The 14,336-nt window shown below is 35.0% G+C and overlaps 1 protein-coding gene across 1 annotated transcript; it reads right to left on the bottom strand.

Annotated features, from left to right (window-relative positions):
* Positions 1 to 9,429: 9,429 nt before the first annotated feature.
* On the bottom strand, positions 9,430 to 13,589 carry LOC120192062 (leucine-rich repeat receptor protein kinase EMS1-like). The gene has a single exon (XM_039194916.1). The coding sequence runs from the start codon at positions 13,371 to 13,373 to the stop codon at positions 9,552 to 9,554; it is 3,822 nt and encodes a 1,273-aa protein (XP_039050847.1). The 5' UTR covers positions 13,374 to 13,589; the 3' UTR covers positions 9,430 to 9,551.
* Positions 13,590 to 14,336: the final 747 nt, after the last annotated feature.

The following is a 14,336-nucleotide window of genomic DNA, read 5'->3' as shown; positions in this document are numbered from 1 at the left end:
TTAGTTTAATTCCAATCATGGGAGTGGTATCGTCTCCCATTTATGACGCCTATTACATCCGCTCATATGGAGTTTTCTCTCCGCAAGGTAAATTCATGTATTTAAAGTTTTGATATTTTATAATATTTATATAAATATTTTGAAAATGACTATAAATAATGTATTTTTTTAGATGGCGACACTGAATAATGGATACAAAGTTATCGGGTGCAACCAAAGTAGATATTTGGATGAGAATTGATATCGCCAGTAGACGTGCGGTAAATTTTAATATTTTTTACATTAACTTTGAAATTGTAATATTAATTGTTTAATTATACTAACATAATAGGTTTGACAGTTTAATTTGATGCCTTACTATGAGTCAGATATCCAACGGTGTCTACCACCAATGTTCTTTGAAAGAGCGGAGACATGGTGTGCCGTAACACCATTGCTCTATTTCACAATTGTTGAGATCCATGTCGCCTATAGAGTTTTACGATAATTTGGGTTTCACCAACCGATAGAAATGTTCATATTTAACATTGACGATTTGCATAAAATAGATGCGCGTGGGAAGCATAGCAAAGATTGGCCGAGGAAGCATGCTATATTCATTCATCAATGACAAAATAAACATTTACGATTGCCTAATTGTTCCGAGGTACAACCTGAAGATTTTGATTTCAATGTTTCTCCCTCCCTCAAAAATTATGAAGCAAATGAGAAATCATACTTGACAACGTTGGAGGAGCAGTCCGAGTGGGAAATAATGAAGGCAAAATATGGGGGAAAAAATCTACATCTTCATCAACATCTTCATCTTATGCTTCCGCCAATTATTATTCATCGCAAGAAAATTATGGTGGATATGGTGCATATCTAGGGGTGTAAACGAGCTAAGTTGAGCTTGAATATTGCTGAGCTCGATTCGACTCGATAACTCGCGAGCTTAAAATTTTCAAGCTCAACTCGGAATCCTGAACTGAAGCTCGTGAGCAGTTCGAAAAGGCTCGAAATGAAAAAAAATCTTAAACTTAACTCGATTGAAGCCTCAAACTCAAACTCGAACTTGAACCTTAAATACATGAAAATCTTACTTTATTTTAAAAAATAATACATAAATGTTAATATTATTAATATTTTATTTTAAAAAATAAAATCTTAATATATTATATTTTCGATCTGCTCACGAGCTTTTTTAGTCGAATATCAAGTAGCTCGTTTCGGCTCGTTAAGAACTCGAGTCGAGTCCATTCATTCTGAGTATTTATTGAGCCTTGATCGAGTCGATCTCGAGTAGCTCATGATATGTCTCGTCTCATTTACAGCCATATGCATATCAACCATCGATAGAGAGTTAAGTGGCGTGGGTGGGATCAAGTGCCACCTTCACAACAATTTTCCTCAGAACCAAAAGAAAGAAGTCCATGGGATCATCTTCTTCATCACGAACAATCTCAATTTGAGGCGATGACGTCAATGATGACGTCAAATACCTTGAATACTCCATCGTTTTCACCCGAAGATGTAAATCAAAATGGTGGAGTAATGTTCAGTACACCAAAATCGGAAGAAGATAAAAATGACGAAGGTGGACGACCACGATGAAATCGGCGAGCACTACGTCATTACTATTCTACCACTCCTCGACATCGGCAATAATTGTGCAAATATAAGTAATAAATTTGTTTATTTAAGTTTTTGTACTCAATATTTAATTGTATAAAAAATTATTGATAAGTAATAAAATTTAATTACAAAAATTTCATTCATATTTAATGCAGTTTATAAAAGTACAAGTAGTATTTGTACTCCTTTTATGGGTATCGATACTTCCTTTATTATTTTTAAACAAAACTAGCCGTTGGGTCTGACGGTATCGATACTGTGACCATGGTATCGATACTACTATGTAAAGTTGTATTGATACCCCTTTGGGTATCGATACCTATTTTGCATTCTGAAATTTGAGAAAACTGAAAGTATCGATACTATCTAGATAGTATCGATACTTCTCTTACTTAGGGTATCGGTACTGTATGAACAATATCGGTATTGTTCATATAGTATCGATAATGTCAGAATAATATCGGTACTTCATACGTGAACTTTGAATTATTTTTTGAAAACTTTTGAAGACTTTGAACAAATTCAATTAAATCCAAAAACATTTTTCCTTAATTTGTTACATCAAAATATTACAAAACATGGTTCAACGTAATACAAGTTAAAAAAACATAGTTAAAAAAGACATAGTTACAGTACAAAAAATACATAGTTAAAGTACATAATATTTTTAACGCCTATTTTAGCGTCCAACTCGATATTTTGGAATATGTGAACAATGTTTTTTGTTATAACCTTCACCTCTGCAGTGGCCACAAAGTTTGGGTAAACCTAGCTCTCTTTGCGGATTATCCATATCGGTATGAATTCTGTTAGATTCATGTCGACCCCGTAACTTCCTACGCAATTGAGTATTTGGCAACCATTTCTCAAAACCTGTGCATGTAGGTCAGTATGCTTCATTTGGGAGGTACTTGAACTCATATCTGTAAATATTGTGCTTAGTGTGCAACCTATAATAATCATCAACATATAAGTATGGGTCAACATTGATGTACATATATACAACAACAACGTGAGCGCATGAGAACCTAAAAGCTTGAAATCGACCACAGTCACACCATCTTCTATTCAGATTACCAGTGTATGTTGTAGAATTACCTCCCTCATGTGGTCGAACTAGTGCTTGGACACCAAAATCATAATCAAATATGGAAAAATTATGGACAAACATTGATGTCGCATGTGTTGGATTCTTTTGCATTGCCTTCTCTAAATCCGGAGCCTAATTTCTCCCATCATTGATCATGGCATCAATTTGTGCACTTTTGTCTGCCCATACTTTACCCAACCTAAGGTAAGTCTCCCTAACAATACTTACTATCGGGAGATGTCGATTCGCTTTCAGCACTGAGTTGATACATTCAGCAAGGTTGGTTGTCATATGGTCATAATATCGACCCTGAACATCATATGCTTGTGACCATCTCTCCCTATGGATTTCAGTTGCAAATTCATATACATCATCTCCGTATCTTCTCAAATTTTTAAGCCATGCACAGAAGTTTGGTTGGAGTAAAGCATACCCTAAAAAACAGTAAATTAAATGTTATTGAGAAATTTAAAAAAAAACATAAATGAAGCAGAAATAATTAATGAAAAATGATATAATACGTACCCATGTTGATAATCTCATTTTTTATCTTTTTATGCTTAAACATTTTCATTGCATTCGACACGATATGACGTATACAATAAGTAGGATATGCATGTGGAGGCGTCCATATATTTTCGGGTCTAGAAATTGTGCTTAACAACCCAGGTGACCGATATGAGATCATGCAAACCCCATCTTGAGTGACAACATGAGAACACAAGTTAGAGAGAAAGAAATTTCAAGTTTCCTCCGATTCATTTTTAACAATGGCGTAGGCAATGGGGAAAATATTTATGTCTTTATCTTGTGCAACGACTATCATCAAGATGTGTCTGTAGAGCCCATACAGAAAAGTGTCATCGACTTGAATCATTTATTTACAAAATCTAAACCCTTCGATAGCTGACTTAAACTCTCAGAACAAGCCACCAAAAATTCTCTTCCCGGGGATAACGTCTCCCTCAAGCGTGACTGCAGGATAAGTATAGTACCTAACAATGGTTTCAGGCATAAAAATTTCCATTGCTTGCAGCAGACGTGGTAGCTCATTATATGACTTATCCCAATCACCATACAATAAGGTCATTGCTTTCTGTTTAGCCATCCATGCCTTGTAATAAGTCGGAATATAACCAAATATATTCCGAATGGATGCCACTAACACAGAAACGGGCACTCTTGAATTTTTTCCACCAACAACTTCACATAAGAGCATATAACATCTGAATCTAAATGTTTGTGGTCTTGTATCAAGGAGGTAATTGTATATGCGTGTTGTGCATTGAACCTTGTAACTTCTCAGAACATCTTTCGTTGTAGGTATGATACTCGTATCCTTCATTTACAACCAACATCATGGTGTATACATCGTACGAAATAAGTCTTTTGATCCGACTTCGCCACATAGAAGTGAAGATGAGCTTTTATGCAATACTCTTTGATTGCTAGTTGTGTCTCTCTTTTTTGTTTCAAACTGAGACCCAATGGTCAAATCAGATGACCGCTCGTCTGAAGAACTCCAGTGGGCAGCACATAACTCTGACATATCATATATTTCAGGATTCCACATAGTATCGTAGTTAATGTCATGCATTGCAACTGCATGATGATACCGAGGTAAATCACGACGAGGCATTTTAGGTTGAGGGTATGTTTTTGCCCAAACATTTGGAATATTCCGCAATCCTTGACATCTTGAAAGAGTTGTCTCCCTTACAGCAACCTCAATATCCACACCTTGTCCCTCTAAAGCAACCTTAAAAACATCAGACTTATCAACTAATTGTGTGTCGTCATTGTCTACCAACGGAACAATATCTTCATCATCTTCGCTAAATTCAGTAAGACTTTCACTGAACCGTCCAACAAGGTTATCATCACCATCACTTGCATGTAGTTCAGTGGTGCATACTTCTTCTGTTCTTCGAGCTGGTAATGATGTGGTTAGAATATCAGTTGTATTCGTGGTTTCAACATACATTTCCAACATATTATTATTTGATGATTTATGAAGTCCAACCATAGCAGCAACATCGTCATCATCATCAAGCTGAACTTTTCCATATGTAATTGGATTTGAGGAGATCATGTGCCGATAACTTAAACATGAAACAGAAGCACCAAGTTTTCTTTCAATTTTTTGCTTCATTTGGCGATGAGATACATCTATAGGGAACATCATATTGATGGGCTTGTGTGACTTAAACACAACACCAACATCAGTTTGTAGAATTTCGCCATTATAATGGACAACTATGAAGAATTTGTTGCTTATTGTTTGAAATATATTTGGTTAGAAGAAAGAAGTTTGTTGTGTAAGAGATTGAAGATGAAAGGAGTGTTTTGTGTGTGTAAGAGATGAAAAGAGTGTGTTATGTATGTTAAATTTTTACATTGAATTTAAAAAAAAATTGTATGTTCAACCACAGTCAATCCAACGGTCAACAAATTCAATTCTTTACCCGTTGGAACTCGTCACATCGAAGTGGCGTGTTCCATCAGTAATAAAATAATATTTTTTCAATGATTTTATAAAATTCAAAAAAATATTTTTTATTGGGACTCGTCATGCCCGCTTGAAGAGCCCCGTAACATATATTAAATTAATTCAAGTTGTGGGACCTACGTGACACAGCTCATTAAAAAAATATCTTATGGAACTCATCACGCCGGAATGACAAGTTCCATGAGCATTATAGCATTTTCCCTATATCCCAAAATAAATTTTTTTATTGTTTTATTGGGCCAAATAATCCACTTGCATGGATTATTAAGCTAAAAATTCCGTTGGGTGAGCCATCATTTAAGATTGAGGCGGGGGCGGCCAGTGCCGGCTACTAGAAAGGTAAAATTGCTTATCCAAGACAAATATTTTGTTGGTTGACATAGAAAGCGCGCTATCAAAGATTTATAATTTATAATTTTTTTCTTTATAGCATGTTTTTTTGAAGAATTATGTAGAGATTTAAGATGAAATTTAACGTAATCGAATGAGAAGTCGTCATGTTGCGTAAGGAAAAAAAATTTGGACCCAAGTCTTAGTTTTCGTCGATATTCGCAGAGTTGGTGACAATTGTTGTCATCTTTGATTTGGTAGTAATTTTTTGTGTCACAGGAACTAAATTGAAAGGAAATTAAAATTACAAGGAATAAAATGAAATTTTCAAATTATATGTAGTAAAAGTACACGTATCAAATATTTATAAATATTTATATATTATTTTATAGAAAAACTATTTTTTTAAGTTTGACAGATTGAAAAAGAAAGAAGTCAAAGATTTATAATTGTTAATAAAAATTAAAATTAAAAGTATTTTTTGGCACAAAATGGTGTAAAGGCGTCCTCCACGTCTTGTCAGCATGTAAGGTTATATGTATAAAAAAAAGATCTTCTCGACTAAACACTTAGGCCCAGGGATGGAGGTCCATTAGGGCCCAAAGAGTTCCGATGCCTGTTGTGATTTATAAATTTAATTTTTATATTAATATAAGAATGTAAAAAATTAGATAAAGTATAAGTTTAGTATTTAAATTATTATTTTTATTTTATTTTAGTATCTAAACTTTATTATTTTTAAAATCATATCTAACATTTAATTTAAGTTTTAATTTGGTACCCATCATTAAAAAATTAAGATAACTATTGACATGACATTCTTTTTATTTTCCAATGAGAACGTAATATTATCTTATGGTGACACATCAATATCACCATTAAGTTTTTAACGGTGGAATATCAAAATGAAACTTAAAGTAAATGTTAGATATGATTTTGAAAAAAATATAAAGTTTGGGTACCTTCATAGAACAAAAATAATAGTTTAGATATTATTTATCTTAAAATTTACAGAAATTTTATCTTTATCAAAATATAATATAATAAATTGTAAAGTATTCGTTGTAAATTACGAAATTCAATTCATGATTTGATCATAGATGCGGCGAACTTGTCAATGACGACGAGAAGAGAATAGCTAAAAGAAACGTCAACATTGAAAAGCAATGGGGAGACTTCATTATTTACTTTGTTTAATTTCAAAGATGATTTTGTGGATGCTTCCTATTTGGTTTATCATTTGACAAGGATGTGGATTCAAAGGTTTTACTATGAAAAACAAGGATTTGAATAATTTATATGTTTATCGGAATAACAGTCGTTATATAATATTAGTGATATAGATATATTTAAAGGTGAGCTTACCTAAGTCATAGCCTATCGTATGCCCTACAAAAATTAAAAAATAATTTAAATAAAAATATGTTAAAAAACTATATTGGTCTAGTTGGTAAATATTTTTGGATTCAGTTTAAATATATATAATTATTATTATATTTTTAATTTAAAAGATACATATAAATTATATTAGATACTTTTTTTATTATATTTATATCGGTCCACATGATATAATTTTTATGTATTTATTATTGGGTAGTAGTACCATCCGAAATCTCTTTTTTCAAAAATAGGGGTGTGAAGTGCTTCCCACCAATAACTATTGATAGCGGTAGTAATTTAACGGGTAACGGCCAGCAACAATAATAGTAGGTTGTTATTCTCGTTATTATTTCGCTATGGTAAAATTAAATAAATAAAACCACAATTTATTCTAATAATTAAAATTATTCTGTTTTATAGTAAATTGTGCGTATTTAAAAATGTTCACAATCGTGATATCTACAATAACTACAATAATATCAATTATATTTATAATTACGATAAACATAAAACAATAAAAAAATATGATTGTAATGGTAATTTAAATTCCTAGGATACGGTTGGGTGAGCCATCATTTAAGAATGAGGCGGGGGCGGCCAGTGCCGGCTGCTAGAAAGGCAAAATTGCTTATCCAAGTTTTGAAATTTTGACAAATTAAACTCCATTCAATTTATAAAAACACATCCTGTGAGTAATTTGGACCCAAGTCTTGGTTAGTTTTCGTCGATATTCACAGAGTTGGTGACACTTGTTGTCATCTTTGCTTTGGTAGTAATTTTTTGTATCATAGGAAGTAGACCCTATTCTCATATGTAATGGGGTGAGGAGAGGTAGGATAGTAGGTTGCCCCCAACGCCAGGTTGAGAGTAGCTTCCGTAGAAGACATCCGACAGTCAGAATTATAAATTGTCTACAGTGAGACTCGATCCCACGATCACAAGGTTAAGAGTCTTGAAAGTACACATATCAAATATTTATATATTATTTTATAGAAAACTATTATTTTTTTAAGTTTGACATATTGAAAAAGAAAGAAGTCAAAGATTTATAATTGTTAATAAAAAATTAAAATTAAAAGTATTTTTTTGGCACAAAATGGTGTAGTGGCGTCCTCCACGCCTTGTCAGCATGTAAATCTCGATTAAACACTTAGGCCCAGGGATGGAGGTCCATTAGGGCCTAAAGGGTTTCGATACCTGTTGTGATTTATAAATTTAATTTTGATATTAATATAAGAAATGTAAAAAATTAGATAAAGTATAAGTTTATTACTTAAGTTATTATTTTTATTCTATTTTAGTATCTAAACTTTATTATTTTCAAAATCATACTTAACGTTTAGTTTAAGTTTTAATTTGGTACTCATCATTAAAAAAAATTAGCATAACTATTGACATGATATTCTTTTTATTTTTCAATGATAACGTAACATTATCTTATGGTGACAAGTCAATATCACTATTAAGTTTTTAACGAAGCGGTATCAAAATGAAACTTAAACTAAACGTTAGATATGGTTTTGAAAAAAATAAAGTTTGGGTACCTTCATAGAACAAAAATAATAGTTTAGATACTAAACATATAATTTACCCTAAAAATTATAGAAATTTTGTCTTTATCAAAACATAATATAACGAGTTGTAAAGTCTTCGTTCATTAAAGGTAAAGGTGAATCACGAAATTTAATTCATTATTTGATCATTGATGTTAACTTAGGATTATCTAATTTTTTTGAATAGGTTGGTTATAATTACTCAAGATGCCTTAATAAATTAATCTCGTCTTAGTTTATCGTTAACCAAAAAGACGTTTGAATGATTAATTTTCTTGTTAATTAGAAAACCACACATAGACGCTCTTAAGATTTAATCTATTTAACAACTTTATGACAAAAAAATCTCTAACATTTGATTAGATAGTCACTTTGGCTCATATTTCTTTTTAGAGCATTTTGGACCACAACGTCTCATTTTGAGATAAAAAGACCCATATATGAACAAAAATTGTTAGTCGAATAATCAACACTGTAAAATAGAGACCTTTTTTACCCTAAAATAAAACGTTACGAGCCAAAATGCTTCAGAAAAAAGGAATAATAGCTAAAGTAATTATCTAGTCAAACTTAAGAGTCTTTTTACCCTAAAATGAAATGTTGGGGCCAAAATAATCCAAAGAAAATATACGAGCAAAAATGACTATTTAATAAAACATTAGGATTTTTTTTTTGACATTATGCCTTTTTATTCTTCTAAAGTGTTGAAGTTTATACTTCCAAACGATTTTTGATATGGAAATTAACGAATGATCTATGATTATAGAGAAAATTATATATTTTTCATTTAGTAAAGACTGAAGTCTGTGTGATCCAAGTTTACTACTTATTGATTGTTAGTGTAAGGACTAGCCTTAGATTGTATCAGGTAGAGTTGATACTTATCTCTTCCAATAATGAAAGTTTATATAACAATATATATATATATATATATATGACGGAAACTGAGAAGGGACGATGATAAATATATAATTAGATTAGAAACTGAATCTGACAACGTAGCCATACATATTCCAACTTGTTTGTAGAGGGGGAAAAAACTTTACAATATTATTACATGGAAGCAGAAAGACGGTTAATCCTCCATGATCTCCTCCAGGAGCTTCAGCACATGAAGCATTGTTGGTCTATTGGCAGGATTTTCGGACAGGCAAACTTGAGCAATACTCAGTACCTTGAGCATCATCTGCTTTGAATCTACATTCAACGCCATTGCATCTAAAACATCAGCAGCCTGACCCATTCTCGTCTTCTTCGACACCCACCCGACCAAGTTCCCTCCTTCGATCTCCTTGAAATCGGGGCCTGTTGGTTCTTTTCCCGTCACCAGTTCCATTAGAATTACACCGAAACTATAGACATCTCCCTTTGCACTGCACCTGCTGCTCTGTCCGTATTCCGGTGGGATGTAACCCAAAGTCCCTGCAATGTCCGTGCTAACATGCGTTTCACATGCACTGATAAGCCTTGCCAGCCCAAAGTCGGCAACTTTAGGTTCAAAGTCTTCACTCAGTAAGATATTGCTGGCTTTGATATCCCTGTGGATGATATGAGGGATGAAACCGTGGTGAAGAAAAGCCAACCCTCGAGCAGCACCCACTGCGATTTTGAAGCGTTTTGGCCAGTCAAGGATATCGAGAGCTCCAGTGCGGTTCCTCAACCAAAGATCCAAACTTCCATTGATCATGTATTCATAAACAAGGAGCTTCTCCTCGCCCAGGGAACAGTATCCAAGCAATGGGACAAGGTTTTGGTGCTTCACCTTACCCAAGGTTTCCATTTCAGCAATGAATTCCCGATTGCCCTGTGTTTTTGCCTGGCTTAGCTTCTTGACCGCAACTGTCTTCCCGCTAGGCAACTTAGCTTTGTAAACCGTTCCAAACCCTCCATCTCCTATTATATTTGTCTTACAGAAGTGACTGGTGCCCTCAACAATGTCACCTAAGGTGAGTTTCAGGAGTGGCTGCTGGAACATTGCTACATTGATGCTCAGAGGCTCCTTCGATCTGATGCTACCCAAGAAATAGAGCTCCTGATCTATAAAGGTCTTCAGTTTAGTTTCCTCAGTTTCTTCCGGATCATTTTGCCGACTACTACTCACAATCCATCTCCGTAGAACAAAGGCCAGAGTAAAAATGATGAAGACAGTTGCAGCTGCGATCGCAGCAAGGCCCCAAGCATTTAACAAAGAGGATCTCTCGAGACTTGTGATCCGGCACTCTAAACCCATGATTCTGCCACACAGATCATTGTTTCCAGCAAGTAAAATCCTTGACAGGTTTTGGCAAATACCATTCCGGGGTACAGGACCTTCCAACCGGTTTTCTGCCAGATTCAAGTAGAACAGATTGAACAGCTCGCATATTTTCTCCGGAATCTCTCCTGATAATCTGTTTCCCGATACATCAAAATATTCAAGTTGCATCAAGTTACCAACTTCTGAAGGAATCTCACCAGTGAACATATTCCCATGAAGATCTAAGTAAGTCACATAAGACAAATTGCCCAAAGAGTGTGGCAAGTGTCCACTGAAAATGTTGTTACTCAAATTCATGTCTTCAACCTTCCATGACAGGGAATCGGAGAACAGATTAGCTACCCCACCAGAGAGCCTATTCTGCTGAACATATAGCCCCACCAGGTTAATAGTCTCCGACAGCGAAGAAGGTAGCTCCCCAATAAGATCATTTCGGCTTAAATCCAAGTGAGTAAGCTCATTCAAGTTCCCAAAACTTGCAGGAATAACACCTGATAACTTATTGCCAGTCAAGTTTAGCTTCACCAAACTACCAACATGACCTAAGCTTTCAGGGATGGCGCCAGTAAGCTCATTATTCCCCAAATACAAGCCCTGAAGCTTGAGAGAGTCACCAAATTCAACAGGAATTGAACCTGTTAGCAAATTTCCAGACAAATCCAAAGTTGTAAGATTTTTCAGTCGAGAAAGTGATCCTGGAATCTTGCCAGTGAGCATATTGTTGTTGAGAAGAAGATCCACCACCACCACACAGTTTCCCAGTTCTTCAGGTATTGGACCAGTCAATCTATTGTTCGACAAATCGAATACTCCATGGTGCTGAACAAAGCTTAAATCAGGCATATTAACCTGACTGAAATACGATGATGGTTTTGAAGGGATTGAACCTGATAGATTATTGTGAGAAAGAACCAGGCATTGCAGCAGTAGCAAATCTGCAAGTTCCACCGGGATTGATCCACTCAAATTGTTGTTTCCAAGATCCAATGTTGTCAATCCTCTGCAGTCTCCAATTTCAACTGGTACATGTCCTTGTAAGAAATTTGAGTTCAAGTTAAGCACAGAAAGAGCTGTTAGATTGCCAATCTCCTTAGGTATACCGCCCTTCAAGCGATTATGATTAAGAACAAGGGTCTGCAATGTAACAGCATTACCAATTTCAACTGGCAAAGAACCTTCTAGCATATTATTTCCAGCTGAAAACTCCATCAAAGTTTCTGTACTCCATAAGCTCACAGGTATACTACCAGTGAAATTGTTGGAGTCAAGGTCAATAACCATCAATGGAAGCTCTGAAAGATACTCGGGCACTGAACCATTGATATGATTCTTAAACAAAACCAACTGAGTGAGATTTCGACATTTCACAAACACATTTTCGATAGTACTCGACAGGTTATTGCCATCAAGATTAATCTCCAAAAGTGATTCCGCATTGCATAACTCACTCGGTATCGCACCCGACAAGTTGTTATTGCTCAAACTAAGGTGCTTCAGCATTGAACAACTCCCAATCTCAGGAGGGATATTACCTGAAAATCGGTTGCTCGAAAGCAGCAATGACTCCGCTTTGTTCCATTTCCCAAGCCAAGGCGGCAATGGCCCAGAGAGCTGATTCATTTCAGCTGAAAATGTTAACATAGGCAAATTGGAAAGCTCTTCAGGCAAGGACCCGGATATAGAATTAAAGGACAGCATCAACATAACCAACTTCTGGCAATCTCCAAGCTGTGCTGGTAAAGAACCATTGATCTCAGAGTAAACAAGGGTCAATATACTCAAATTCTTCAACTTTCCTATGGATTTTGGGATGGAACATTTCAATGGGTTATATGAAAGGTCAAGGTTGGAAAGCAACTTTAGACTGAATAGTTCTTCAGGTAAAGGCCCTGTTATGGAACAGGAGGGTGCAAAGAAGTTCTGAAGCAGTGAAAGGTTACCAATTTGAGGTGGCAACTGCCCCGTGAATTGATTACTACCAATGTAAAGAGCGGTCAGGTTTTTAAGGTCACCAATTTCTGGTGGGATGTTACCAGAGAATGAATTGTTGGAAATATCTAGAGAGGTTAAAGATTGAAGGTTTTTGAAGAGAGTTAAAGGGAGAGAACCTGAAAGGAAATTGTTGGCTAGGTCCAAGAACTCTAACCGAGTCAACTTCCCGAGCTGAGCCGGCACTGTTCCACTGAATGCATTGGTGGAAAGTTCAATAGTACGAAGAGCTTTCAGGTTGCCGAGCTCCGGAGGGATTTTTCCGGTGAGAAAATTGGACCCGAGTTTGAGAGTCTCCAGCATAGTCAACTCAGCCAACTCAACCGGTATTTGGCCAAACAGAAAGTTGGAGGACAAGTCCAGAAGGGTGAGGGTGGAGAGGGAGGAAAGGGACGGAGAGAGTGGACCTTTCAAAGACCTAGTTGTAAGTGCAAGAACGGTGACTCGACCGAGTTGGCACACGACACCATCCCATTCACAGTGATGAGCTTTCCGGTTCCATGCAGAAAGGAGATGAGGGTTCTGAAGCCCTGTTTTGAAAGAAATAAGAGCTTCCCTTTCTGGGTTTCGCTCCTCTCGAGCTCTAATGGCGCCCAACAACAACAAATGGAGAAGAAAACAGAGGAAGTGAAACGAAAGCTTAAACTCCATGGCCAAAGAAGTGAACTTTACAGGGTGAAATGAACAAACAGTGATAAAGACATGAATGATCAAAGTAGGGAAGAAAAAGAGAGGGATATAAATAAAACAGAGAAGAGGGAAAAGATTGAAGCTTGAAGAAGCGACATGGCAGAGATAGAGGGAGAAGGGTATTTTGGCAAAGAAGTCGTGTGTCAGAGACTGTGGACAACGTAGCTCACGTGGGTTGAGCTTTTGTAACGCCAATTCTCAATCTTTTTCTTTCCGGGGTTTCAAAGAAATCCTTGGCTATTTTGTGAAAATAATATAAAGATAAATTATATGTTGAATATTTAAACTATCACTTTTTTTAGTCATTTAATTATTTTTATAAAATAATATTTAAGGTTATATTTTAATTTTATTTTAATCATATATCTTAAAAAAATTATCAAAATTACTGACATTATAATTTTTTTTTAAAATAATGATAATGTGGCATTCCTCTATGTTGACATGTCAGCATTATCATTAATTTTTTAATATTAGGTGACTAGTGACGAATTTAGAAATATTTTTGAAGATGAACACATATATATCAATAACAAAAAAAATTGTATGAGGTTAACACAAATTAAATTTGAGGGTGAACACTATCTATAAAATATACAATTAACATAAAAAAATTCAGATTTTAGCATGACCACGTGCCCACCCTGGAGCACATCTACATTCATCGTTATGGTTGACTAAAATGAAACCAAAATTAAATGTTCAGATGTTAGGTATGATGTTGGAAAAAAATAGATAGGTGACTAAAATAAAACAAAAGTGATATTTAGGATATTAAATCTGTAGTTTACCCATTATATAAATGAAAGTTAGTAGTAGTCCATTTTTTGGTTAGGAATGATTAATGTTGGAACCAAAATCTTATTATTAAATTTAATGGATTAAAGGGTGTCCCTTGTAAATTTAGGAGACAGTTGGAAGTGT

This window comes from Hibiscus syriacus, unplaced genomic scaffold (genome assembly GCF_006381635.1).
Source record: "Hibiscus syriacus cultivar Baekdansim isolate YM2019G1 unplaced genomic scaffold, ASM638163v2 tig00116971_pilon, whole genome shotgun sequence".
NCBI classification, from domain to species: domain Eukaryota; kingdom Viridiplantae; phylum Streptophyta; class Magnoliopsida; order Malvales; family Malvaceae; genus Hibiscus; species Hibiscus syriacus.
Note: the sequence above shows the minus strand (reverse complement) of the source record. Positions and strands in the feature narration are given on the sequence as shown.

Excerpts from the sequence above, each read along its gene's own strand:
- LOC120192062 (XM_039194916.1), bottom strand. The coding sequence starts at position 13,373 with ATGGAGTTTAAGCTTTCGTTTCACTTCCTCTGTTTTCTTCTCCATTTG.